Source organism: Ochotona princeps, chromosome 2 (genome assembly GCF_030435755.1).
Source record: "Ochotona princeps isolate mOchPri1 chromosome 2, mOchPri1.hap1, whole genome shotgun sequence".
Taxonomy (NCBI): Eukaryota; Metazoa; Chordata; class Mammalia; order Lagomorpha; family Ochotonidae; genus Ochotona; species Ochotona princeps.
This window is the reverse complement of record NC_080833.1, coordinates 9,452,989-9,479,873: the sequence shown is the minus strand read 5'-3', so window position 1 is coordinate 9,479,873 and position 26,885 is coordinate 9,452,989. Positions and strand designations below refer to the sequence as shown.

Genomic DNA, 26,885 nt, shown 5'->3' with positions numbered 1-26,885 from the left:
GATGGTCCAGAATGAGCATGCCTGTTGAATGAATGAGTGATGGTTACATGCGAAGCCAGCCTCCTCCTTCTATTAAAGCAAGCTCATTGCCATGCAGTGGAAATAAGGTAGTCAGAAACATGGCCAAACCCTCCTGCACTGAAAGCTGGTGGGTGGGCATCGTTTCCGGCCCTCTTGTGTGTGCTCGCTGAGCCTTCGCCAGCTGCTGGCTGCCGATAGCTTCAGTCAGATGCGTGGGAAAACTACCGTGCTGAGCTGGGGGCCTGGTGAACTAGGAGCATCCAGGCCAAATCTCCTTAAACTGAATTAGATTTAAACGCTTGACAAGCAACCGACCTCAATCAATAGCACTTGTTGGCATGGCACCGTTCATCTTTGGGATTAAGCAAACCAACGGCCAGTGTTCAGCCAAGCAGTTAAGATGCCTCAGCTTCTTGGGTGCTATGGTATAGTGTATGGTCCACCACTGTCCACAGTGTCAGCCTTCTTTATGGACTCCGGTTTAGATCCCAGCTGCTGCTCCACTTTCAATCCAGCTCCTGTCTAATGCACCTGGGGCAGCAGCAGAAGTTGGTGCTACTACATCCAGCTCTTTCTGGAAGACCCAGAAGTAGCTCCTGGCTTCGGCCTGGTTCAGCCCTGCCTTTGTGACCATTTAGGAAGCGAAGCAGCTGTGGATGGAAGACCTGTTTCTCTCTGCAACTCGGCCTTTCAAAGAGAAGGTTTCCTTAACTAAGATGATATCAGTGCCAGTTACATAGCACTAAGGAAGAGTAACAGCTCTCATTCACTACGCATGCGCTATGGGCCAGGCCCTGGCCTAGCGCTTTACAGAATTCACTCCTTGAATGTGGTCGCCATCGGACTACAGTCCCACAGAGGCAGAGTGCCTGGCCCAAGGCCTCCCCTGCGACAGACGGGCTCTGACCCTGGAGTCTGCGCCCTCCGCATCACGGCTCCTCCCTACTTCCTTTCAGGTTTACAGAGAGATGCGGGATGCCAAAGAGTAAGTCTGCCTGTCGGGGGCTTCTCCTGTGCACTCCAACACCTGACGTGGGGGTCACTGACCTGCCTGTGACCAGGCCACGCCCCCTCCGGCTGTGCACACCTGCCAGGTCATCTTGCAGACATGGGACACCGGGTGTGGCAAGGACATATGCCAGTGACTACAGCCCTTGTCCCTCAGGGACTTGGTCCAACCTGCTGCCTGGTCCAAACGTGCTGGGGCATGGAGCTCATATCTGCCCTTGTGCCCGCCCTCCTCACATGTCAGTCAGTCACCACAGAGACAAATTGTTACCGGCCGGAGCTCAATCCTCGAGAGGGTTGGCAAATTGGGTTTTGCATCTAGTAATATTTTCTGGACACTTTTTTCCACCCCGAGAGTCTTTACTTCTAGAAATGGCTCATGCAGGCACTCTTTATGACCTGTAAGAGAAATGATTTAGACTTAAAAGAAAGGCTCAGGATGAAGCCAGTTCATGCTGTAACTGTGGCTAGGGCTGACGATGGCTCACTGAAGCACACACCTGCTGTAACCCTCACCACGTCCCTCAGTGAGCCGAGAGAGTGACTGACTTGTTCATGCGCATGTAGCTGGAGTATGAGGCGGGAGTCATGCAGGTGCCAGCTGTGCCAAGGCAGTGAGGGGGAACCTTGCCTAAGGGCTTCAGCACAGGGCACAGAATGAGCTTGTACCCAGGCTCCTAGGGCCTGATACAGCCCCTCCAGGCCCCGCTCCTGACAGTGAGCCCCAAATCTGGAGAGAGCTCCATTCTCTCTACACAGGGAACTTGAAGAGGCTCCCCGGTGCTCATCCTCAGAGTCAGTCCAAGGCGGAGTCCCCGCTGGGCCACAGTGAAACAGGAAAAGGCAGAATGACAGTGGGCTTTCAGAAAAACCTATTTGTTTGCTCCCAAGACCTGTGCGTGACTCTGAGCTCACGGTGTGTGTGCCCGTGGGCTTCAGTGTCACAGGGCTCTTCCAGCTGTGGCATGGTGGGGATTAATGACTCAAGGGCTGGCAGATTGCACAGCCCCCAAGGCCAGCCCCCCGTGTCTCCCTGGGATGGGGGAGCTTACTGGTCGAGCGGGCTTTCTCGAGTTCCTTGATGCGAGTACGCAGTTCAGATAAGGCCTTTCTCTGACGCTGGATGATCTCCTCGTGGCGGGACCCCTTGCACTTGACCCCCAGATCGCTGAAGGACTGCTCCTGTGGGTAGATTGGTGCAGCCTGCAGGTTAGGGAGGTGGGGGTGGATTGAAACAATCCCTTTGAGCCGCAGAAATGTGACCATCTCACGGGGAGCTGAAATTACTCAGCCCCCCATGACTGCGGCAGAACCGGAACTTAAGCCTCATTTCAGCTACCCAGTCCCATTAGAAAGAGCACCACCTCCCTGCACATCATTGTAAACAGGAGGCCCCCGTTCTCCCGTCCCCGCTTCCTGTTTTATTCTTTTCTCTCCCAACAGTCTTTGACGTCTGCCTTTCCCTTCTGCTGTTGTTGTGGTCCTGGTCCTGAACAAGCCTACCCACTCCTGGAGCACATGATTTTTTTTAATATATCTATTTGCTCCGGCCACCAGAGCCAGTAATGTGGACACAGAGAGGGTCTGGGATGAAGCACCGACAGGAGACTAGTGATGGTGGAAGTCTCACTGAAGCCTCCCTTTATTATCAACTTCTTAGCCCACAACATTTATTTATTATACATTTTGTATGACAGTGGGAGGAGGAGACAGAGAGCAAACACACTCTGTCCACCTGTTCACACCCTCAAATATCTGCAGTCATCGGGGCTGAGGCCAGGAGCCCAGTGTGAGTGTCCACGTAGGGACAGGACCCTCAGCCACCACTGTTGCTCCCAGGGTCAGTATCGGCAGGAAGCTGGGTGGGGGATGTTGGCATGTTAAACGTGAGGCCAAGCTTCCCCCTCTTCTTCATCTTTCAAGGTTCATGCCCCCTTTTAACTGGCAGCATGCTTGCCACACCCACAAACGCTGGCATACAGGGAACCCTGAAGTTCTGTCATGGACCACCCCCACCATGGTTAAATATCACCTCTCCAGGGTACATGGCACATGCGTGCATTCACTGCCTCATCCATTCTGTGTGGATGTGCTCAGCTTGTCCAGTGAGGGCCGCTCCCTGCCCTGGGCTCCGGGGGTTTAGTGGTGGTTAAAACAGGCGATGTCCCAGCCACATGCAGCCCACCTCCGCATGTGGGGAGACAGACCGCAAGGGGGACCGTCAGGAAAACATGTCATTGCAGAAGCCACTGCTGGCCAAGTCCTCGCCAGATTGTCAAGAAAGCGAAGAAGCTGGCAGCCCAGTTCTTTCTTAGAATGAGTTTTGTTTCCCTCAAGGCTATTTATAAAGATTAATCTATATACATATATTACATATTCCATATATACATATAGATCTATAGAGTGAACCAAAATGATCTTAACATTAAATAGAAATATCTATATATCTGCCTACCCATCCATTTGTCTTTAAAAAAAAAAGATTTATTTTACTATTATTTTTTTTTTCTTTTTTTTTTTTTTAAGATTTATTCATTTTATTACAGCCAGATATATACAGAGGAGAGACAGAGAGGAAGATCTTCCATCCGATGATTCACTCCCCAAGTGAGCCGCAACGGGCCGATGCGCGCCGATCCGAAGCCGGGAACCAGGAACCTCTTCCGGGTCTCCCACACGGGTGCAGTGTCCCAATGCATTGGGCCGTCCTCAACTGCTTTCCCAGGCCACAAGCAGGGAGCTGGATGGGAAGTGGAGCTGCCGGGATTAGAACCGGCGCCCATATGGGATCCCGGGGCTTTCAAGGCGAGGACTTTAGCCGCTAGGCCACGCCGCCGGGCCCTTTACTATTATTTTTTAAAAGATTTATTTATTTTAGGGCCCAGCGTGATAGCATAGTGGTTAAAGTCCTTACCTTGCATGCCCAGAATCCCATATGGGTGCCAGTTCTAATCCCAGCAGCCCTGCTTCCCATCCAGCTCCCTGCTTGTGGCCTGGGAAAGCAGTCAAGGACGGCCCAAAGCCTTGGGACCCTGCACCCACGTGGGAGACCTAGAAGAAGCTCCTGGCTCCTGGCTTCGGATTGGCACAGCTCCAGCCATTGCAGCCACTTGGAGAGTGAATCAACAAACAGAAGATCTTTCTTTCTGTCTCTCCTCCTCTATATATATCTGACTTTCCAATAAAAATAAATAAATCTTTTTTATTTATTTATTTTTAAAGATTTATTTTATTTTTATTACAAAGTCAGATATACAGAGAGGAGGAGAGACAGAGAGGAAGATCTTCCATCCGATGATTCACTCCCCAAGTGACAACAATGGCTGGAGCTGAACCAATTTGAAGCCAGGAGCCCAGACCCTCTTCCAGGTGCAGGGTCCCAAGGCTTTTGGCCATCCTTGACTGCTTTCCCAGACCACAATCAGGGAGCTGAATGGGGAGGACTTTAGCCACTAGGCTATCACGCTGGGCCCATATTTATTTTAGTTTTATTTGAAAGGCAGAGTTGGGCCTGGTGTGATAGCGCAATGGTTAAGGTCCTCGCCTTGCACACGCCGGGATCCCATATGGTTGCCGGTTCTAATCCCAGTGGCCCTGCTTCCCATCCAGCTCCCTGCTTGTGGCCTGGGACAGCAGTTGAGGATTGTCCAAATCCTTGGGACCCTGCACCCACGTGGGAGACTTGGAAGAGCTCCTTGCTCCTGGCTTCAGATTGGCGCAGTACCGACCATTGCGCTCACTTGGGGAGTGAACCATCAGACGGAGGATCTTCCTCTCTGTCTCTCCTCCTCTCTGTATATCCGCCTTTCCAATAAAAATAAATAATTCTTAAAAAAAAAAAGAAAAGAAAGAAAGGCAGAGCTACCGAGAGGACACACAGAGAGATCTCCCATCCACTGGTTCATTTCCCAGATGGCTGCAATGGCTGGAGCTGGGCCAGTCTGAGGCCAAGAGCTTTTTCAGGGAATCCCATCTGCAGGCAGGGGTCCAAGCGCCTGGGCCATTTTCAACTGCTTTCTCAGGCCATAGGCAGGGAGCTGGATGGAAAGTGGAGCAGCCAGGACTTGAACCAGTGCTCAAATAGGATATCAGAGCCATAGACGGAGGCTTAGCCTGCCACACCACAGTGCTGCCCCTATCCATTCATACCTGCTCACCTGCCTTCCTGCCTACGGCACTGAGCACCTGCCAGCTCTGTTCTGGGCATGGAGGAGAGACTGGGGTACAAACTGACAAACCCGTGATGCTCTGGGGCGCATCTCTCCCGGGGACACAGCGACAAACATGGGGACGGGCATACATGTCCTCCGAATGACGAATGCTCCGGGAGCTGAACACAGGGCAGAGGAGACACTTTTGGCCTCCTCGGGTGCTTATGCAGGGCACATGTGACACATCTCAGATCCCCTGGGAGCCACGCACAGTGGGAGGGTTCCAGGCCAAGACCCCTCCCAGGAGCTCAGCAGCGGTGTCATCTAAGGACTTCCTGGGACTCTGCCACCTCCCCATGTCCCCACCCGCTTGCTCCTTCACTTCCTCCAGCTCTGCTCCAAGTTTGCTCCTGTGGAGGCCTCCCAACCACCACCCCCACTGGTTCCTCTCTGCCCCTGGGGACAAGGCCCCGTGCCCCCTCAGACTGGCATTACGGGGCCTGCTTCCGTGTGCTGTACGCTGCAGCCACAGCTGCTGCCCACAACTACGGTCACAAGCAGGAGCTGCTCCAGTTTTCCGACCGGACTAGGGCTCAGCAGCTGAGAGCAGGGGCCAGTCCACCCCTGCCTGCACCTAGTAGGACCTCACTTGTTCTTGTACTTGTCCTTGGGCTGGGCTGGGAAGTGAGTCCACTCCCAGCTGGCTCTGCACTGGCCTCGCGCATCTCTTGCAGGGTGTGTGCTGTCCTCAGGTGCAAACTACCTGCAACGCCTCTCCTTCTCCTCTCTCAGGGTGGGAAGAGAGGAGGCGATGGTGAGGTTGCAAGGCCACGGGGTGTCTGCCCAGTGAGGTTTGGCTGCAAGAGCACGCAGAGCCCCACGTGACCGATCCTCGCAGCTCTCCTGGGAACGTACTGATTTAGAAGATGGAGATTCTTTCTCATACAACCCTTGAGCCCTCTGACCCTGACTGGCTCAAAAAGCAGGAAGTAGCTGGAGTGTCAGGAACCCTTCCAAGAGGCAGAAAATACTTCTTCCCTTTAATCTTGCAGCCCTCCCCCATCATCTCCAGCCAAGCCTTAGCAACCAAACATGTCAGCTGAGCCCTCTCAGCAGTTCGGGCCAACAGTCTCATCCTGACTCCCGGGAGCCTTGGTGTGGGCAGGGACATGGTGCCTCGTCCGCTGTCCCTGCCCCAGGACTTGGCCCGCAGAAGACGCTCAATGATTGTTGAATGAGGGAATGAACGTGCATCAGGTCCTGCCCTAAGAACTTGGAGATCAGCAGGAGTGACCCGTGCTCCCTCTCCACGGAGTGGCCTACTGCATTGTCCCGCAGCTCGGGGCGGCACTCAGACCCAAGGACAGATGGCTGGAGACGAGTCACCACACTTGGCTTGGTTTCCAGGTGAAAGTTCAAAGCCGATCACTGGAACGCCTTGCTGTCCAGGTTCCCCAAGCCAAAGACAAAGCAACTTCCCGGCCAGAAACGATGCCCAGGGGATGAGGCGTGCCACAACCCCAAGCCCAGGAGTGAGTGTGAGCGCCAGCTCCTTGAACGGCTGTGCTTACTTGAGGGAACACACGTTGTTGGAAGCACAGCTGGGACATCTGAGGCCTACTGCTGCACGCTATCAAGGGACAGCGGTCACAGGGCTCTATGGAAAGGCAATTGGGCCTTACCTAGCACTTTGTGCATAGGCATCTGTCCTGTGTGTGGACACGTGTGTCCACCACAGCATGGTGCGGGTGGAGACACAAGCCAAGTGTCCATCAGCAGAGGACTGGCTGGAGCAAGGCAATGCAACGGAGAAGGCACAGCATCTTCATAAACTTACAAAGATGCCCATGGAATTGGGTCACATGAAAAGAACTAAGCCGCAGGATGTGTATGGTTTGACACAGTTAATTTTTAAAAAATGACCTGTTCAATGGATGTATGAAGAGGTTTGTGTGGTGAGGATAAATATGACTTATTTCTCAACCATTTCTATAAGCGGAAGACTGTCATCACTCTCAGACAAGGGAACTGGGGCTGAGGCTGGCACGATGGCTCAAGCGCCAGCATCCCAGTCGGTGCTGGTTCATGTACTGGCTGCTGCACTTCCCATCCACCTCCCTGCTTGTGGCCTGGGAAAGCAGTAGAGGACGGCCCAAAGCCTTGGCACTCTTCACCCATAGGGGAGACCTGGAAGAAGCTCCTGGCTCCTGGCTCCTGGCTTTGGATCGGCTCAGCTCTGGCTGCTGCAGCCACTTGGGCAGTAAACCAATGGATTGAACATCTTTCTGTTTGTGTCTCCTTTTTTCTGTAAATTTGCCTTTCCAATTTAAAACAGGGCAAGGGGGATGGGTGGAGCTGGGCCCTAGGAGAGGCTCCAAGCTAATGTAAGTAGAGAGGCTGGGATCTAAATGCAGGCAGAGTGGCTCCATGGCTCATTTCCATTCACAGCACATGTGGTGGCCTCCATGAGCTGTGCTGTGCTGACTGTAACACTAGCCCTAACCCTAACCCTAACCCTAACCCACAGCCCCTGACTGCTGCTCCGCTCACCACTCTGCGTGGTGCTGTACTGTACACATACCAGGTAGGTGGTAGGTGAGTCATACTCTGGGAACTGAAATAAAAATATTTCCGAGAGGAAAGAAGGAACTGGTGTGGAGCAGTGGGTTAAGTAAGCTGCAGCCTGTTCCGCTTCTGATCCAGCTTCCTGCTAATGACTTGGAAAGGCAATGGAAAATGGTCCAAGTGCTTGGGTCCCTGCACCCACATGGGAGACTCAGTGGAGTCCAGGCTCCTGGCTTTATCAGCCTGGGCCAGCTCCAGCCATTGTCGTCATTTGGGGAGTGAACCAGCAGATGAAAGATCTTACTCTTTGTCTCTTCTCTCTGTAATTCTGCCTTTCCAATAAAAATAGATACAATCTCAAAAAATAATCTGCAATGGGCCCAGCGCAATAGCCTAGTGGCTAAAGTCCTCGCCTTGCATGCCCAGAATCCCATATGGGCGCTGGTTCATGTCCTGGCAGCCCTGCTTCCCATCCAGCTCCCTGCTTGTGGCCTGGGAGGGCAGCTGAGCACAGCCCAAGACTTTGGGACCCTGCACCTGCATGGGAGACCCGGAAGAAGCTCTTGGCTCCTGGCTTCAGATTGACTCAGTTCTGGTTGTTGTGGCCACTTGGGGAGTGAATCAGTGGATGGAAGATCTTCCTCTCTGTCTCTCTTCCTCTCTGTATATCTGACTTTCCAAAAATAATAAAGAAATCTTTAAAATGTAAAAAGAAAAAGGGGGAGAGGAAGCCACCTCCAGCTCTTCAAGGTTGGCCCAGGAGCCCAGTGCCCAGGCGGCTCTCACCTCCTGGCTGCTGGACAGCGTGTCGGGTTGGAGTGGCTCGATCTGCACGGAGATGTCCCGCTTCCTGGTCGGGTTCCTGAGCTTCTGTTCTTTCTCCAGGCTCAGCTGGAGTTTGTGCTTCTCTTGGGAAGTCCTAGGATGGGGAAGAGGAGTCACAAGTGGTGGGACGGCTGAGGCTCCAGGCAGCACAGGGTTCCTCAGCACCCATCCAGAAAGGAGAGAGCTGTTTGGACGGATGCTTGGCTCGGAAGGCCTTCCAAGGTGGTGAGTGGTGGGGCAGTGGGCACCTGCCCTTGCTCCCTGCATTGGGTCTGTGAGCACCTGCTGTGCCATCACAGATGCCACATGCTGTAGGTGTTGACCCAGGAATCAGGGGATTTCCTTATTCTCATTTTACAGACAAGGCACACACAGATGTTTGCCCAAGGTCCCAGCTTGCAAGTTAGGGTGCTTGCACTGTGTCCAGGCAGTCCTGATCCGTGCTTGTACTCTGAGCCAGGGGTCAGTCATGAGCCGTGAGGCATGGGTGACACACAATGGGGGATCAAAGGTCACTCATGCTAAAATATGGACAAACTTGGGACGAAAACACAGATCTGCCTTGTATTTCTAGATGAACCCATGGGACAAGATGCTATTTGTTCCTATATTGAGCTAACACATCAGTTCATTAATAGGTCCAATAAACATGAAATTTCCCTATGTACCAGCCACGGTATGAATGCTGGGAAATCAACCATGGGTATAGTCTTTGCAGACTCCATCCTTGTTGGGGAAGCAGGCAGCAGAAAACCAATCATAGGCTTGCTGTGTGGCCAGGGTAAGGGGAGGCAGAGGACCTGAAGCAGAGTAAGGAGCCCTTTGGCTGTTTGGCAAGAGTGAGTAATGGAGGGCTTCCTGGAAGAGGTGGCATTTACGCGGAGACCTGTCTGAATGAACGCCTGTTTGAAGGAGGTTGTAGAGCACAGACAGGGCCCCACCAGTGCAAGGCTGCTCGAGGCTCCCTGGTCCTGCATGCCCCTCACACACCACGCCACACACCGGAACGCCTCCTTGAGGGCCTTCAGTTCCCGGTCCTTCTTCTCCAGCAGGCTGTTCAGCTGTGCCACTTTGTTCTTGAGCATGCTCAGTTCATCGCTCTGTTGCTGCACCAGCTCCAGGTGCCGCTCCAGCTCTGCCTTTTGCTTCTCGCTGAGCTCCCCTAGGAGTAGCATGGATGGTCAAGGTAGGGATGTTGGGGGGCACTGGCATTGGGCATTAGTCATGACCAGGAGGTCTGCTTGGGTGTTAGCAAAGTCCCAGGAACTGCACACACCATGGCCCCGCGTGGGTGCTGCCCCGCATGGGTGCTGCCCTGCGCAGCCCGCTCAGCTCAGTGGTCCCTAGCGCCACTCCAGCAGGTGCTGCTGGGGTCCCACAAGCGTCCTGTGGTATTTCCAAGCCCTCTGCTCCAAGCTCAGTTGCCTGTTTCTGTATCTTTTTGCCTGAAGGTGTTTTTGGGCCTCTGAACCCTCTGCCCACATGGCTGGCAGGTGCAAACAGCTCCCAACATTGACTGGGGCAGGCTTGGACGCACATGCCCAGTTCCCTCACCTCTTCATGGGGCTGCCTGGTGGTGGGTGTTCCCCACCTCTGCCTGGAATGCTCTGGCAGAATTAAGCTTCTTTGCCCACTGTGCCCATTGGTTCACCAGGACACCTTTACCTGCTTCCTCCCAGGCAGGTCTCATTCCCTGGGGATTACCTCGCGAATAGACTGTCTGTGGTAGAGATCTGTCTCAGGACCCCCAACTAAGAGCTCTGCACGACCTGGAACCTCTGTGGCCATCCCACCATGAGCACTCCCATTCTACAGATGGAGAGACTGAGGCTGAGACAGGGCAAGGGATGTGCAGACCCAGAGCTGGATCCAACACTGCGGAGGCCAGAGCTGAGCACTGTGTCATCTCACGTCTCACTACAGAAAAATCCTGTTTTGAAAAATTCAGCTTGGAATGCCACAGGGGTCTTTATTGGAACAGCCACAGGCAGCAAACGTGAGTGACGGCCTGGGGAGGCACAGAACTCGGGGCAGGGACAAGCAGACTGTTCTTCTCCCTCCCTCCTCTCCCCCTAACACGGCGACCCCATCCAACTCCCGCCTGCCTGCGTTCCTTGGCTTGATGGGAAGGAAGGCTGGGAAGGAGAGATGGGACAGAGAAACAAGAAAAGGCCGAGGCTGAGGGAGAGAGAAAAGAGGAGCAAAGTAGGAACAGGAAGCCAGAGTTGCTGCTTCTGCCCGGAAGAGGAGGGACGCTGCTTCTCCCCAGCCGGTGTGCCGCTGTCCATGGCCGCCCTGGAACAAGGTGGGTATGGGGGCTGTGCAAACCCCTGATCAGGGGTTCTGGAATTGCCCTCCAAGGTGGACTCCTCCTCTGTAGTACAGAAATTCTCCTGGGGAGAGGAAGCTGCACTCCATGCTGAGGTCCAAGGGCCTGGGGAGTACTTGGCCATGGCACAGGTGCGTGGGGACAAGGCCACGTCCGGGACGCAGTGGCTGCTGCAGGTGGACAGGGAGGCAGGTCATACTGGGGCCTTTGTGCCCAGGTTCCCAGCTCTTCAGCCTCATCTCCTTTCCTTTGTCCACAGAGTCCCAGGGCCCGAGGGTCGTGGAGACCGGCACGTACCTCTCAGGTCTGACATCCGGCTGTGGGCGCCGTTCAGGTCTTTTCTCAGCTTCATGATGACCTCCTGCTGGGACAGGATTTCCTTCTGGGCAGTCAGCAACTCCTCTCTGAAACCCACAGGAAGGGCCCAGTCAGATCAGCTCAGTCTCAGGGGCATCTGCTGGGTGCCTGAAAGGAAGGGGCTGAGCAGGTGCCGAGTGGGACACTGGCCCCAACTGGGGCATAGGGACTGCACTGCCGTTAGCCATTCTCCAAAACACATTCACTCAGGGCCCTTCCTTAGGGAATACGTTAGGACAGGAAGGATCCGGCTGGGCAGGGTCTGGGGCAGAAACGCACCTTGCAGGAGGGGTTGGCCTTGGGCTGGGCTTGTGGACTTCATCATCATTTCTCCAGGCCCAGACAACTCCCCCTCCCCTGGGTACCTCAAGTGAGCAGGACACCTTCCACACTGCAGGGCTCAGGGCAGTGGGGAGGCAGGGAGGATGGCTCTGCCAAGCGGTACTGGAGAGAGGAGGTGCTAACTTGGGCAGCAGCTGGGGGGACGGTCTGCGCATGTGCTTGTGTTGGCGGAGGAAGACACACTGTGGCCTGGTGGGTGCAGCAGGGGGCTCAGCGCCACAGGCCCTGACAGGTCACTAAGTGCCTTCACTTGAGCCCACACACTCTTGAAACCTGGACTGTTCTAGAATAGACTGGGACAGATTGGTGGAGCGTGTGTTTACTAAGAAGTCACACAAAGGCCTGGCAGGTTCATGTCAAAAAACCAAAAAGCAAGATATTGTTGGGGCCTGTGTTGGGGCTCAGCATCCTGTCTTGGAGCATGGCTTGAGTCCTGGCTGCGCCACTTCCAGTCCAGCTTCCTGTTAATGCTCCTGGGAAAGCAGTGGCCCAAGTACCTAGGCCTCTGCCATCCATATAGGAGACCAGCATGGAGTTCTTCTGGACTCGGGCTTCATGCTGGCCCAGTCCAACTATTGCGGCCATTTGGGAGAATGAACCAGCAGATGGAAGATCTGTATGTAAGTATCCCTTTCTTTCATATCTGCCTATCAAACAACTATATCTTTAAAAAAAATGTTGATTGGGGCCTGGTGCGATAGCCTAGTGGCTGAATCCTCCCCTTGCATGCGCTGGAATCCCATACGGACAGGCATTCCAAGGGACTACTTCACCCCTGCAGCTAACACTCGTCCACTTGATCTTCTAATGCCACTTTCACGAAACTATGGAAGCCCCCTCGCATATGACTGTGTGAGTGATTGTAAGTGTGTGTATTCTATGTGAGTGTATGTGTTCTCTGTGTGCGTGTCCTGGGCCCTCCACTTGACACACAGGCTCCTAGAGTGAGCTGCTGGTTCTTGGCCACACCCTGAGGACCAGGCTCTGCCTGGGGCTTCCCATGATGCCATCCCAAGGAAGTGAGTCGGCACCCAGAAGCCCCCACGCTCAGCCCCTGTTGTGGGCATCGTCTGACTCGGCCTGAGCCAGCAGCTTTGAGTGCTTGATGAGGAGGGCACGTACGTGCCTGGGTACTCACATCAGGTGATCGCACGCCGTCTCTTTGGTGCCCATGTCCGGGGAAGGGACCACCGAAGGCCCTTGCGCCACGGTTTCTTTTTGAGCTGCAGCAGAGAAACACATGCGTGTGTTAATCCTCAAGCGATGGGCGCCATCTTTTCCTTTTATAAAGATGTCCGTGTCTTTCATGGCATTGTCCCTCCTCCTCCAAAAAGCACCCCAGGAACCCTCGGAGGCTCTGTGCCTGTCACAGGCCAGTACTCTCTTCACTCTTGAGGCTACAGTCTTCCTGGTTCCCTTATAATGTAGGAACAGGTCACTTCTCCCACACACATGGACTTGGGGGGACCAGGTGGGTCTGCTGAGCTCTGGAGTGCTGCCTGCTCTTCTTCCTCTTCCCATCCAGATGCGAGCCTTGGAGGGGGTCACCTGTGCTCAGGGCGGGCCTCTGCTCACCTCCCCTTCCTCCTGGTGGCTCCTCATCTCAATACCCCATCCCCATTGGTCCACTCGTGTTTTCATTCAGCAAACACTGAAGGAGTGCCTGTTTTACAGGGGAGGGGAGATGACAATGTTGTAGACACCTTCCGGGCTCAGCATGGACAGATTCCAGTTGACTGAGCCTTACTCATCTTGGCTCAGCTATGGGGTCAACAGTTGGTACACTGCACGGACAGTCACCGGATCTCCAGTGCTAAGACATAACAGAGGTTCAACTGAGAGTATTGCATGAATGCATGAGGCAAATCCTGGCACTGGCCAGCAGGAGGTGAGAACTACGAGTCTCAGCCAGGGGTGACTGTCTCCAGGGCATTTGTGGTTTAGGTTGGCATCTTGCAGGTGGAGGCCCTGGAAGTTACTAAAACACCTAACAATGGGGTGGGCTGGCAGGGAGGAGGTGGGTGGTGGGTAATTGTGGCGCCCAGTGTCGCCAGTGCTGTCTGAGAAAGCTGGGCCTGTTGCTTCTGCCCTCCTACAGGTCACCTTGGCTGTTGAGGATGAGTCAGTGCTGCCTCCCTGAGCCCGTTGTTTCAGCCTCATTTGGGTTTATCTTTTGAGAGGCAAGGCCTGTGGTGCCTGAGGGTGTATCACTTCAGCTGCAAACGGCTGGCAGCGCAGGGCAACCCCTGCGAGGCTCCTCCCTGGGAGGCCTTCATGCGGAAAACACGATTCCACTCCACGCCACTCTTACCGCCCCTAATCGTCCCGGCAGCCCGAGGTGCTCGCCGGCTCACTGCGTGGGCATAAAGCGTGTCTCTGTCCATCACCGTTCCCCGCACAGATCTGGGATGCGGAGGGCTTCTCCCGCAGGGGTGTAGCACGAAGCAGGGCGGTGTGAGCGCTTGCTCCCTCCTCCCTGCTCCTCCCTGCAGGGGGCCTGTGGATGCCCTCGTTCTCCTGGGATCCCATGGGCCTACCTGCGCCCCTCTCCTTCAGCGAGCCAATCTCCTCCTCTATCTCTTTGTGCTGTTGGGTCACCTTCTGGAGTCTCTCCTCCAGACTCACGATCGTCTGCGAGTGCTGCTTGATCTGTTCCTTGTATTCCATGATCTCCTCTTCGAATCCATGCTTCTGGGCCTCCCGCTCGTCCTGGAGGGTCTTCACTGCCTGCTGCAGCATCAGTGTCCGCTCCTCCATCATAACCTGGGAGGGCGGTAGGGCCTCGGTCAGCCCCGGGGTGGGACCAGCGCAGTGAGCACATGGCTCCTGCGCACAGCAGGTGCCAACTTGACTTCTGTCACAGGGCCTTTGCACAGGGCCTTTGCCACCCCCTTGCCTGGAGCCTCCTGGCAAGGATGATTCATTCTTGTCTGTTAGGTCTCCATTAGGCATCTCCTTCCTCCCCACTTAGCCACAGCAGTAGCCAGAGATACACTGTTCCACTGATTATTTTTTCCTGAGACCATCTGCTTTTCTGGAATTTCTTACTGCCACTAGACACAGATCTCATCACAGCAGAAAGTTGGTTTTGTTTATTCCTGGTTATGTCTACAACACCCAGTCTTTCGTGCAATACATTGGACTGAAAAAATATTCCAAGCAAAAGGTAAAGGACTTGGCAACTCCCAGAAACCAAAACAGCCAGTGGCCCCCACGTGGCGAATCAGAACCTTTCCCGTGATGCCCCCTCCCTCGCCTCCAAGAGGCCCTCCTTCATCGCCCCCAACACGCCCCTCCCTGCCCTACCCCAGGCCCATTGCTGCTTCTCCACCCGCACCTTCCCAGGCTCTGACTACCCAGCCTCCACCCTCCTCTGTGCTCACCCCTCATGTCCCGTCATCAACCTGAGCAGGAAGTATCTCCTCCCGCTCCTAGCCCTGGCAGGTGGTACCCACGCACCATTTTGGTCTTGGTGGCCTCCAGATCAGCTAATGTCTCGCTCAGCTTCGTGCTGAGGCTCTCGGCTTTGAGCCTCTCAGCCAGCTTGGCCCTCTGAGTCTCCTCCACCATGGCCAGCGCGTCCTTCAGCTTGTTGTTGAGAATTTCCTCTTTCTGCCCTTTCAACTGTAGTTCCTGGACAAAGCACAAACAACCAATGAGCTGGGATGCGCGTCCACCAGGGCCTCCCTCTTGGTCCCTGCCACCTGCGTGGGGGAACCAGATTAAGTTCTTGATCCAGCTTTGGCCTCTCCAGCCTGCCTGTTGTGGGCCTTTAGAGATGGAGCCAGCAGGTGGGAGCTCTATCTACTTCAAATAAATGGATGAAAAGCCGCATCCTTGGCTGGTCTGCAACCACCTGTGGTTTGCTGACATCATCCTTCCAGGGCAGTATTATCCAATTGTCCCAGCATCCCTCGGAATCCTGAGTCTGAGCAAACCCGAAACTCCTAGGGAACGGTGAGTTGGATGAATTGGGGAAGTCCAGGAAGCTGACATTTATAGGAAATCCCCCCCGACATTCCAACCCAGGCTGATATTTAAGGTGTTTCTTCTGATTGACCCACAAAGGATGTGAATAGTCTTGAGAGAAATTTTTGGTCCCATCTGATCCCCCGGGTCCTTCTAGGTCATGTTTATCTGCCTATAACATTCGCCCACTTCCAGGTGGTGTGCTTGTCCCTGCCCTGACTCTGAGCTACCGGTCCTGGTGTGTGTACATGGGTGTCCCCTGCACTGCTGGGGCCCAGGAAGGGTCCAGGCATGCCCTTCTATCCTTGGTACCTGAGACAAGGAGGGATGCCGTAACCACCTGTACTTCCCTTGCTCCCAGTAGTGATAGTAAGTGCATTTGGTTATAAAGATTATGATGATTATGACGGACAAGTTCAAGTGGGAACTCAGACACTAAAATGACCAGAAATTGGGGTGCCTGTGTTCGTTTCTACTCCGGGCAGCTAAACCCACACAAAGCTCACAGATGATGGAAAAGGAGTTAAAAGTGAGGACCTTGGGGTCTGGAGGTCCTGGGTGCAGATCCTGTCCTTACAGTTCTCATGATATTCTACCAACATGAGCCGTTGACACGCATGGCCTGCCTACATCCAGGGTTCTTGCCTGCTCTCCATGTGCGTATCAGAACTCACGCCTCACACACAAGTTCAGAGACGGAGCTGTTGGCACCATCTGCATTTCCTAACTGGGGAAATCAAGGCCTGGAGACGGTGAGTAACTTGGAGCAGGGCAGAGGTGGTATCTGAACCCCCAGCACCCCTTGCCGTCCTGGCCGAGAGATGCACACCTCTTTCTGCTTGGTTAAGTGATTCTCCAAATCCTGCACCTTCCTCTTCTCCTTCTCCAGGGTCTCCTTCGCTTTCTGTCTCTCGTGGGCCACACTGTTCTCCGAGATCTGCAAGCCAAAACCGGGGGTTGAGGGCAGGTCCACAAGCCAGGGAGGAAGGGAGGGGACAGCAGATGCCCAGGGAAACTGTGATGAGTCAGTGTTGAAACCAGTGAGTCAGGGCCTTGAGGCAGAGTTCAGGGCACGGGTGCCTAGCACGGTGGGAACCTGGGAGGCCCATCTTGATTAGTCACATGAATGGAAACTGTGATTTCTCCATCAGGATTTCAGGGCTGGTGTTCAGGAAGTGACAGGCAGGTGAGTGCCCAGGTGATGTCGTTGGGCACCAAGCCATCAACTACACTGGTAGGTGCTGGCACCAATGCTGGCTTTTGTGGGGAAGCTCCTGCCCTTGGGGAGGTGAGTAGGGGAAGGCAGTGCTCTCTTCACCCGCCCCTGCAGGCCCTGTGTTCATGGCTGACAGCAAGGCCATGGACAGGAGTGTCTTCCAGGCTACAAGGGGTGGGCCTCAAAATCATGCCTGCCACCACTTGGAGCTGAGAATGCTAATCCCGGGGGGTGGGGGGGGATACAGACCTGGGGATGGGAGGGAATGGGCCGCCACATTCACCTGTACAGGCCCCGGCATGTGAGAGGTGGAGGTGGGTGGAAAGTTAGCTGTAGCTGCTGAGACTCTGGCAATGATGCCTCCCTACAAACCCCATGAGAAGCATGCTTCCCTCTTACATGTGCACGTATGACCAAAAGCTGTCCAGGATGTACCAGAACATGTGGAGTGGCTTGGGGGGACTTGGAATGGCCACAATACATATTTTCTTCTCTCTACCAAGTGGCCACAGAGAATTTCGATAAAAAGAAAAATGAGGGGCCAGCACAGTGGGGTAGCAAGCCAGCCTACCGCCTGCAGTGCCAGCATCCCATATAGGTACTGGTTCATGTTCTGGCTGCTTCACTTCCCTTCTAGCTCTCTGCAAACAGCTTGGGAAAGCAGCAGAAGGTGGCGCGAGTGTTTGGATTCCCAAATCCACATGGGAGACCTGGAAAAAGCTCCAGGCTCCCAGCTTCAGACTGGCCCACCTCTGGCCATAGCAGCTTTTTTGGGGGAGTGAAGCAGCAGATGGAAGAGTAAGTAAAATAAATACAAATTTAGAAAAAAGAAAAATGAAACTTGTGCTGAGGAAGGCTGTGGAGGGTAGAAGGGGGCTGTTGGAGTTGGGGGGCTGTTGGAGTTGGGGTTGGGGCTGAGGGCAAGTGAGGCCCTGGGGGAGGACACTTTCTAGCCTTTCCTACCACAAAGGGCCCCCAGCTGCCCTGCCCCACCCTGCTGGACTCTGATCTCATCTAAGCCTTGCTTAGGGCTGCCCCACCCCCGCCTCTGGAGGGCTCTTCCTGTTCTCTTACTCCTGTCCTATTTGGTAGGTAACTAGGAAAGCAGTGCTTTGGCTCAACTGGCTGATCCTCCACCTCCAATTGCGACATCCCACAGGGGCACTGGTTCGTGTTCCGGCTGCTTCACTTCCCATCCAGCTCCCTGCTTGTGGCCTGGAAAAGCAATCCCAAGACCTCGGCACCCTGCATCCATGTGGGAGACCCAGAAACAGCTCCTGGCTCCTGGGTTTGGATCAGCTCAGCTCTGGCCAGTGTAGTCATTTGGAGAGTGAACCAGCAGATGAAAGAACTTTGTCTCTCCTCTCTATAAATCTGCCTTTCCAATAAAAATAGATCTTAAAAAAAAAAAAGCAGCAAGGATGCCACTCACCCTCGTCCCCCTCTTCCCATGCCTGTGACGTGAGCAATGGGCCCTGTGGGCGGAAGGCATCAGTGAATCCAGCGTGGACCCCAACATCACGTATCTGTTCTCCTCCCCACTGCACCACATTGTCTCTGGCCACTTCCTGATCTGTCTTCCGGTTCAGTCCCCTCCGACATGCAGGTGAAAGATGGGTGTCTGTGTTTATTTACTGACTGGCACAGGATCAGTCACCTGCTCGGCAGAGCCTGTCCCAAATGCCTGGGCGATGCCTTGGGCACCTGTGTCCACCGTTTGGGTCTCACTGATGCCCCTTGTCTGTGCTCCCTCTTTCTGCCTGGACTCTGCCCTCACTTGCCTTTGTTCAAGGTCTTGGTTGGAGGCTGTCCAACCTGCACTGCTCCACCCCCACTGTGCTCGCTGAACTCTGACCTCCCGGGGCTCCTTAGGCCACACCGTTATGGTTCTGCCCCTGTGTGGGCATCAATGAAGAGAGCACAGAGATGGCCAGGGCCCTGCCCCGGGTCACACAGCCTATCTGTGCAGCGCTGACTCTGCCAGCCCACCACACTCACCTGCTCCTACCATGTCTCTCCTGCTTCCTGCCCCACCCCACCCCCTGCAGTCCTGCTTTACCGTCATCCACCTCCCTGTGCTGTGTGCCTCTGGCCAGCTCAGATCCCACGCTTCCTGTTTGGGCCACTTTACCGTGTGAAACCCTCTTCCCCCTGCAGCTCTCACGGAAATGTCACCTCCTCAGAGAAGCCCTCCCTGCTTGCCCCTGAAGTCTCCTGTGCATCTGCACTCATGGTGCCCATCCCCTCTGCTCTGGGCTGGAAGCTCTGGGGGAGGTCAGGGAGGTGGGGGAGCAAGGCTCAGGACAGGGCCTGGCCCACTGTGTGAGCACTCAGTGAACCTGTGGGAGCAGGAAGCAAACTTCATCAAACAGCCTGTGTTACAGGAAGCAGTCATCAAAAGTCACCTGGCCCAGGCTCTGAATTCCAGGGTGTGGCCTGGACATGACATTTCTCTGGCTTGGTCTGGGACTGCGGGATGGGTCCCAGGCCCTGGCGGGTGGGTGGAGCTTGGGCCTGGTGCTCCCAGACCCCTCCGTGCCTGTCTTCATGGCGTGTCCCACCTGGAAGGTGTACTGCTTTTTGCCTGTCCCAGTAGCCTTGCTCCTGGGTGCACCTGCCGGCTGGTTCCCTTGGAGCTGCTGGGCCAGCCCAGGGAGGAGTGGCTGCAGACCCTGTGAAGGCAGGAGGACGTGTTTCTCTTGGGAGTGTGTGTATGTGGGGGGCCTTCCTTGGGCACCTGAGGCAAAGAGCAGGAAGTCCTTTCCATGTGCAGGGAGCAGCTCTGAGCGTTTTCTGCAGAGTAACATCAAGTCCCTCTTTACAGGGGGGGTAGTTGGAGGGGCAGGAGATCAGGTGACCTGCCTCAGTCACATTGTGAGTGAGTGGCAGACAGAGGTTACTTCCAATGGAGCTGCAGTCCTGATGTCTGCCCAATCTACCTTTATGGGCCCTGTCTGGCACTTGAGCTCCTTCTAGAAGGTTCTGGCTGCTGACCTGCCCCTCCCTCAGCTGGGCATACCTCCTTCTGCTGGGTCAATTGATTCTCCAGGTCTTGAACTTTCCTCTTCTCGGTCTCTAAGGCTTCCTTTGCTTTCCTCTTCTCGTGGGCCATGCTGCTCTCGGAGACCTGAAAGCCAATGCCAGCCCTTTAAGCTGCCCGCACCCCTAGGGAGGCAATAGCTAGCGACGGTGCTGTGGTGACGGTGGTGACAGTAGTAACAGCTAAACGCTGGTGGGGTTCCTGTATGCCATCCCTCCCTCCCCTGCCAGCCCTTCCCTCTCAGGGGAACCCTCACCCCCACACCAACCCTAAGTGGGATGTATTGTTGGTGCCCCCACTTCCAGGCTGAGGAACAGGACATCAGTTTGTCAGCGGGGAGGCCGAGGTGTGAATCCTGTGCTGAGGGGTTCAGGACATACGAGGCAGCCCGGTGTGACCAGACGACAGAGACCCCTCATTTGGCTGCTCTGGGACTCTGTCTGCCTTTTCTGTGGGGTCCCCAGGTTCACAGCAAGCCACTGCCGATGCCAACTCCATCCCATCGGTGTGTGAGGATACTGCTGTCGGCAAGATCTGCCTCATGGTGAGAAAAGAGTCACTTTCCTGCCTGAGTGTGGATGGGCTGAGGCTGGAGCTGCTGGGAGACCCCTAGGGAGGCTTCCACACACTAGGGTCCCACAAATAAATGAGAACAGAAAGGAAGGAAGGAAGGAAGGAGAGAAAGAATTTTTAAAATAACAACAAAAAAGAACACACTGCAATGCACTGGCCCCACCAGTGACACCGTTGTCTCTCCTGAGTGCCCCTGATCTTGGCATTGCTGACACTCAGTGCCACCCCCTGGACCTCTTGGTGGTCTTTGACTCAAGGGATGCTGGAGTGAGTCCTCCCCAGCATTCTCCCTGGGGAAGGGAGTCAGGGGCTTCCCTCTGGGCCGCCGCTAGCTGAGGGCTACAGAACACTCCAGGGGAGGGATGGTCCAGGAACTTGGCAGCCTGCAGGGGCTTTGCCCAGTGTCTCCCGCGCCTGAAGTCAATCCAGGACAGCAGTGATTAGCTCGGCTTGTGGCGACAGCTACCACTCATTCCACCGGAACTCTGGTGCACACGGGGCCTACTCCGTGGTAGTGAACCCCCCAGCTACCCTCTCTGGGAACTGGCAGGTACGGACTCATCTCCTGCACCCAGGATGCAACCTGCAGAATTAGCAAAAGTTGCTGTGAAAACACCCAGGGTTATCTGTGACCCCAAGACACTCAAGCGCTCTTTTGGATGCATTTTCAGTCCTGTGCTGGGCCTCTGTGCTGCCTGAGTGTTTGGCTATGTCCATCACAAAAAATGGCAATGTGGGATGAGCTGCAAATGCAGAGGCCAGACAGGTACCAAAAATGAGGTTTCTGCATGTCAGGCGAGAGGGCTTAGTGAGGCTCGTGGCCCACAGCTACTGCTTGGTTCAGCTCTCGGCTAATTTTTTTTTCAAGTGGAAATGGAGGCCAGATTTTCAGACTTTTCAGAGAAGAAGGAAATCTGGAGTTTTAAACACGCTTTATGAATTAAAAATAAAACCTCCTGGGGTTGAACATATCATCTCGGCTCACTCCTTTTCGGGCAGTGAGCTGTTTGTGACTTCAGCACAGATTGGCCAGGGGCCAAGGCAGGCCCCTAAGTGATTCTGAGCAGGTGGGACTTGCAGGAGCCCCTGGGTGGGCAGGGTGTGGGAATGATAGCCTCCCAGTGGAAGAAAGACTTGGGCCACCTGGGCCTCAGCATGGGGTTGGCTGTCCGGGACAGAGGCCATTGGTGCTGCCAGGGGATGGGGTCAGCAAGGGGAAGGGCTGGTAGTGGATGCCTCCAGCGCTGGGGTCCTCATCTTGCCACGCCTCTTTCCCATGCTCCATGTGGGAGGCACCCGCATCGCTGGCCCCAGCTTCTCTCCCTTGGAACTGCCCATTACAGAGCTTTCTTTACCTGGTTGTCATGGCTGCCACGCCAGGGTTAGCTCCTAAAACTCTGGTGCTTCCCAGAGGAGCTGAGCTTATCTCATGGCCAAGGTCAGCTTTGCCCCCTCCGCTGTGCTCCTGAACTCACTTCCCCACATGGCCAGCAAGCTGGAAGGGGTTCTCGCCAGCTCTGCCTCCCCGTGCCACCTACCTCCTTCTGGTGGGCCAAGCGGGTCTCCAGCTCCCGCACTCGCATCTGCTCCTCTTCCAGGACCTCCTTTGCTCTGCTCTTCTCCTGAGCCATGCTCTCCTCCAGAGCCTGAAAGCCAAGGCCGCAGGTGGACAGACAGATTGTGGCAGGAGGCTGCACTCCCAGGGCTCAAGCAGCCTTCACAGTGGCCCCTTCTAGGGCAGAGAGCCCAGGAGGCCCAAGCTCAGGCTTCGGAGTCAGCATGCCCAGGCTGGAGCCCCAGCTGCTCCTTCCTGCTTGTGGGTCTAGAGGCAGACTCTCCCCAGCTCTGTGTCTGTGCCTTCTTGAGCTGCCTACCTCCTTCTGGCGGGCCAAGCGCGTCTCCAGCTCCCGCACTCGCATCTGCTCCTCTTCCAGGACCTCCTTTGCTCTGCTCTTCTCCTGAGCCATGCTCTCCTCCAGAGCCTGAAAGCCAAGGCCGCAGGTGGACAGACAGATTGTGGCAGGAGGCTGCACTCCCGGGGCTCAAGCAGCCTTCACAGTGGCCCCTTATAGGGCAGAAAGCCCAGGAGGCCCAAGCTCAGGCTTCGGAGTCAGCATGCCCAGGCTGGAGTCCCAGCTCTCCCTGGCTCTGCTTCTGTGCCTCCCTGTGCCACCTACCTCCTTCTGGCAGGCCAAGCGGGCCTCCAGCTCCCGGGCTCGCTTGCGTTCTGCCTCTAGGGCATCCTTTGCTCTGTTTTTCTCCTGGCCAATGCTCTCCTCCAGACTCTGAAAGTCAAGGGCTGCAGGTGAACAGACCTGGATAATCCGGCAAGTGTTGGATCCTGCCAGGCCTGTGTGGTTTGGACTGTCCTTGCCACGGTCCCATGCAGAGGCCATGGGTGGCAGAGCTAGGAACTCAGAGGGAGGAGCGGTAGAGTCAGCAGGTATGTGTTGGGGTGCCAGAGCCCTTCTTCTTCTCTGTAGGGTTCCAGGTAAGTGAGAAGCCACAGATGCCCCAGTTTCCTGGGCTGTACAATGGGGAAGGAAATTATGCTTCCTGTGATGGGTTGATGAGGAACAGCAAACATGGAATTCTTGACACACTGATAACCATTGGTCACCATGTTACAGAGGAGGAAGACAGGCTTGGATAGATCCAGGAAGTTGCCTAACATAGTATGAAATCATTACATGAGCAGGTTCAAGTTCTGACCCATTTGATCCTGAAGCCTGCATTCTAAACCAGGGGTTAGCAAAGGTCTATGATCAACAGATGGAATTTGATCTGTATTTCTTTTAAATAAATAAATAAATAAATAAAATAAATATCTATTTGTTAGTTCACTTTTCAAATTGCCATGATGGCTGGAGCTGGGCAAGTCTGAAGCCAGGAACCAGGAGCTTCTTCCCATCATTCCAGGGTCCAAGGACTAGGAGCTATCCTCTTGTTTCCCAGGGCATAAACAGGGAGCTGGATCAGAAATGGAGCAGCTGCAACATAAACCAGTGACTATATGGGATGCCAGTGCGCAGAGGCTTAGCTTGATATGCCATGGCGACAGCCTTCACCTAATGTTTTATTGGAATGTTCTGTGCTCAGTGTGTGTGGTCTGCCTGTGGCCTGCCTGTGGCTGTTTTTTGCTGGTGCTGAGAGGTGAAGCCCATAGGAGAGGAATGCAGGCCGTGGGGGGAGAGTCTGCAAGGGTTCAAGGTCTCTGGGTCTGCCCTGGCTTTGTTTTCTGCCCTGTAGCTCCTGTTCTACCCACGCACACCTCAGGATGGGCCACCTCCATGGGTGCCATTGCTGTATGTGTGGATCCTGCGGGATGCAGGCCACGGCTCTTCCCCTTCCATCTTGTATTCCACAGAAGGCAGAGGCAGAGAAAGAGATGAAGAGGAGGAGGAGGAAGGGTGAACTCTCAGAGCTGCCCAGCTCAATGTAGGTTTTCTGGGGAGCAGCGGTATTTCCAACAAACTTTAGCAGAGTTGTTCTCATTGGAGAACGTGGGGAAAACCTGCTCTTATGAGTGTGCTTCAAGGAAACGTGGGCATCAGACCCACCGCCGGGCCCCCCCGGGAGCAGCCCAGAACTGCAGATTAGAACCTGCCTGGGAACAATGTGCCCAAACGACTAGGGGGCACCTTGGCATCTGAGAGGCACTGCAGCCAGGGGTCTTCTGGCAAGCTTGGCTCCGGAGCAGTCAGCTGCATTTTTGCTCGTTTGTTGTCTCCCGTATTTATTAAGAGGAAAAAAAAATGATGGCAATAGCTCAAGCTAGCCTTGCACACATGGACAGTGCACCAGGGACAAAGCGAGACCTGTGCCAGATGCAGTTTATATAATCGCTGCCACATGTCACCAAGTGAGGCAGCATTCCCCTCAGGTTCATTATTCCTGGTCTTTTAAGTTGATTTTGCTGTGTTTGATTATTTCTAAATTTTTTGCTTATTTGAGAATCAGAGAGAGAGAAAGACACAGAGAGAGAGAGAGTGCTCCCATCTGTTGGTTTATTCCCCAGAGGTCTGCAATGACTGGGGGTGAGCCTAGCCAAAGCCAGGATCTGGGAACACAATCTAAGTCTCCCATGTGGGTAGCAGGAACCCAACTACTTGAGCTATCATCTGCTGTCTTACCCAGGCAGGAAGCTGGAACTGGAGGTAGGGCTGGGATTTGAACCCAGGCACCCAGGTGTGGGGTATGGGCATCTTAACCTGTGGACCAAACGCCTGCCTCTGCTATGAGTTTTGGTAATCAGGCTGCACATGAACTCCTCCAAAATCAATTTGGTTCCATGTCACCCATCCAGGACATTTCTCCGCCTGAGCCCACGCGGCCAGCTTCCCCACAGAGAAGGCCACGTCAGTTGCATGCGCTGATGTGGGGGAGGGGGACACGCAGCCAGCTGCCAGGGGCCTCCTTACCGCCTTCTCCTCTGTCAGCTGCTGGATCCTGGCTCTCAGCCTCTTCTCCTGCTCTTGCCTCTCCGCATTCAGCTTCTCCTTCTCCGCCAGATGCTCCCGCAGCTTCTCTTGCAGCACACACTGCTGCGTTTCTTGAGAACTCTTGAACTTGACCTGATGTGACAGAATGGGAAACTAGAGCTGCTGGGGGTAGGAGGGCAAGCAGGGCGCTCCACATTTCCTCAGGGATTGCTCCCCCACCCCCAGGGCACCAAGGTTGACACAAATCTTTCTCAAAAGCACAAACCATATTCAGCTGAGTTCCTGGTAGGGATGCCTTAGAATACAGCGATGTGGACAGAACCCCAGCTCTGATAGCTTCTAGATGCTTCCGTATTTAGAGAATGGCGTTCATGGTAGGATCTTCCTCCCAGAGTTGGAAGGGTTCAATGGGATAATGCTGGAAAGCTTTCAACAGGTGCTCAGTATAAAGCAGGTATGAGAATTATCAGCTAATTATTTTTTCCAGCCAGCTTGGAGCCACAGACCTAAGATTTCCCCTTGATTTCTTCACCATCTCACCTCTCTGGACGTCAATGCCAACCTCTGCAAAATGAGGAAAGTGACCTGGCCAGGCTTGGCTGCTGTCTGCTTTTGTAAATAGAATCTTATTGGGGCAGAGTCAGACACACAGGGCCATGCACTCACACGTTATCTGTGGTGGCTTTTGATCTACCGCAGCAAATTCGAATGGGTGTGATGCAGACTAGGCGTGCAAAAACCTAAACTATCTACCTTCTGGTCCTTTCTGGAAGTTTGCTGGGCTGTGGCCTCAGGTCTCTGTGGTTGGTGTGAATGGTGGTCTCCTTTTTTCCCTTTGTCTCGCTCCATCTTTTTGGCTATGTACATGGTGGTGGGCCTACTGATAAGCAATTCCCTTCAGCATAGCTCGGTGGCTTGCTTTGACCAATGGGCTGTTAGCACACATAACAGAAGCAGAACGTTGAAAAGTGGGGCGTGATTGGCCCTGCCATTTCTATGAGAGATGATGTGGAGTAGAGTTGAATGGCTCCAGCCCAGGCCAGCTCAGATCTGTCCAGGGCAGCTAACACCCAGGCCATGGAGCAAGGCCATCTGTGGTCAGCAGGTATCCTAAGCCATGGATCTCTGACATGTGGGTAGCAAATCGTAATGGCTGAATGCTGTTTTGTAGCTGGTTATTATACAGTACTAAACAGGGCCTTGGCTACTGGGATGGTACACTCCCTCAGGGCACCTGGTCCCCGGAATACCTTTTTTTCTAGGTTAGTCTGCTGCCTGCATTGTGAGTAGCTGCTCTTCTTCTACTGCATGTATCCCCACTCTTGACAACTGGATGCTATTAGGCTTCTCGGGCACAGTGCCAAGCCCAGGAGGGACAGCGCCTGCCCCAGATCTTCCCCTCCAGGGAGATTCTGGCCACACAATGAGTTCTGTTAGGGGTCAAAATATTCCTTTTGGGGAATGCAGAACCAACAGCTGACAGGGAAGAAATGGGTTCAAACACCCAGTGTTCCACAGGTGCCAAGGAACAAACACATGGAAGGCACATCTCTGCTGCCCACATCCTGTCTGAAAAAGCGTGATGGCCAACCAGTAACAATGAAAAAAAGTTTGGGAAAGAAACACAGAATTACCTGAAGTTCCTGTGTCTGGTTCATAATCTTTTTATAATGTTCCAGAAGATAGATCAGATACAGAGAGAACCCTGAGAAAAGAGAGGCAGGAAGGTCATGGTCAACTCGGTGGCACTCCCATGTCTTCTGTCTACCCAGAGCCGGTGGGCAGGTATGTGAAGGCAAGGCTGCCCTTGGAACCCTCAGAGCACGAGCTGGGGTGGGGTCTGGAGATGTTGTGGCATAGCAAGCGAAGCTGCTGCCTGGGATGCCCATATTCCAAACCAGCATGCCTGCACAGCGTCTCGGCTGCTGTGCACTTCCGACGCAGTTCCTGCTGAGGTGCCTGGGAGGCAGCGAGTGAGGTTTGCCCAAGTGCTTGGGTTCCTGCCATCTGCATGGAAGACCTGAGTGGTCTTTCTGGCTCCTGACTT

At 54.4% G+C, this 26,885-nt stretch overlaps 1 protein-coding gene across 4 annotated transcripts in view; it reads right to left on the bottom strand.

Moving 5' to 3' along the window:
• Positions 1-26,885, bottom strand: part of FHAD1 (forkhead associated phosphopeptide binding domain 1) — a 111,161-nt gene that overhangs the window by 13,564 nt on the left and 70,712 nt on the right. For 3 of the 4 annotated variants that reach the window (XM_058675528.1, XM_058675506.1, XM_058675512.1), the window contains 15 exons: positions 26,473-26,543; positions 24,818-24,970; positions 22,574-22,681; positions 22,271-22,378; positions 21,935-22,042; positions 19,803-19,910; positions 16,397-16,504; positions 15,058-15,231; positions 14,136-14,361; positions 12,737-12,821; positions 11,197-11,303; positions 9,573-9,732; positions 8,532-8,664; positions 2,082-2,211; positions 1,301-1,428 (listed from right to left, as the gene is read on the bottom strand). In XM_058675528.1, the coding sequence (XP_058531511.1) occupies positions 1,301-1,428; positions 2,082-2,211; positions 8,532-8,664; positions 9,573-9,732; positions 11,197-11,303; positions 12,737-12,821; positions 14,136-14,361; positions 15,058-15,231; positions 16,397-16,504; positions 19,803-19,910; positions 21,935-22,042; positions 22,271-22,378; positions 22,574-22,681; positions 24,818-24,970; positions 26,473-26,543 (1,907 nt within the window). The remainder of the gene's footprint in view (positions 1-1,300; positions 1,429-2,081; positions 2,212-8,531; positions 8,665-9,572; positions 9,733-11,196; positions 11,304-12,736; positions 12,822-14,135; positions 14,362-15,057; positions 15,232-16,396; positions 16,505-19,802; positions 19,911-21,934; positions 22,043-22,270; positions 22,379-22,573; positions 22,682-24,817; positions 24,971-26,472; positions 26,544-26,885) is intronic. The other variant, XM_058675520.1, reaches the window with a different exon arrangement.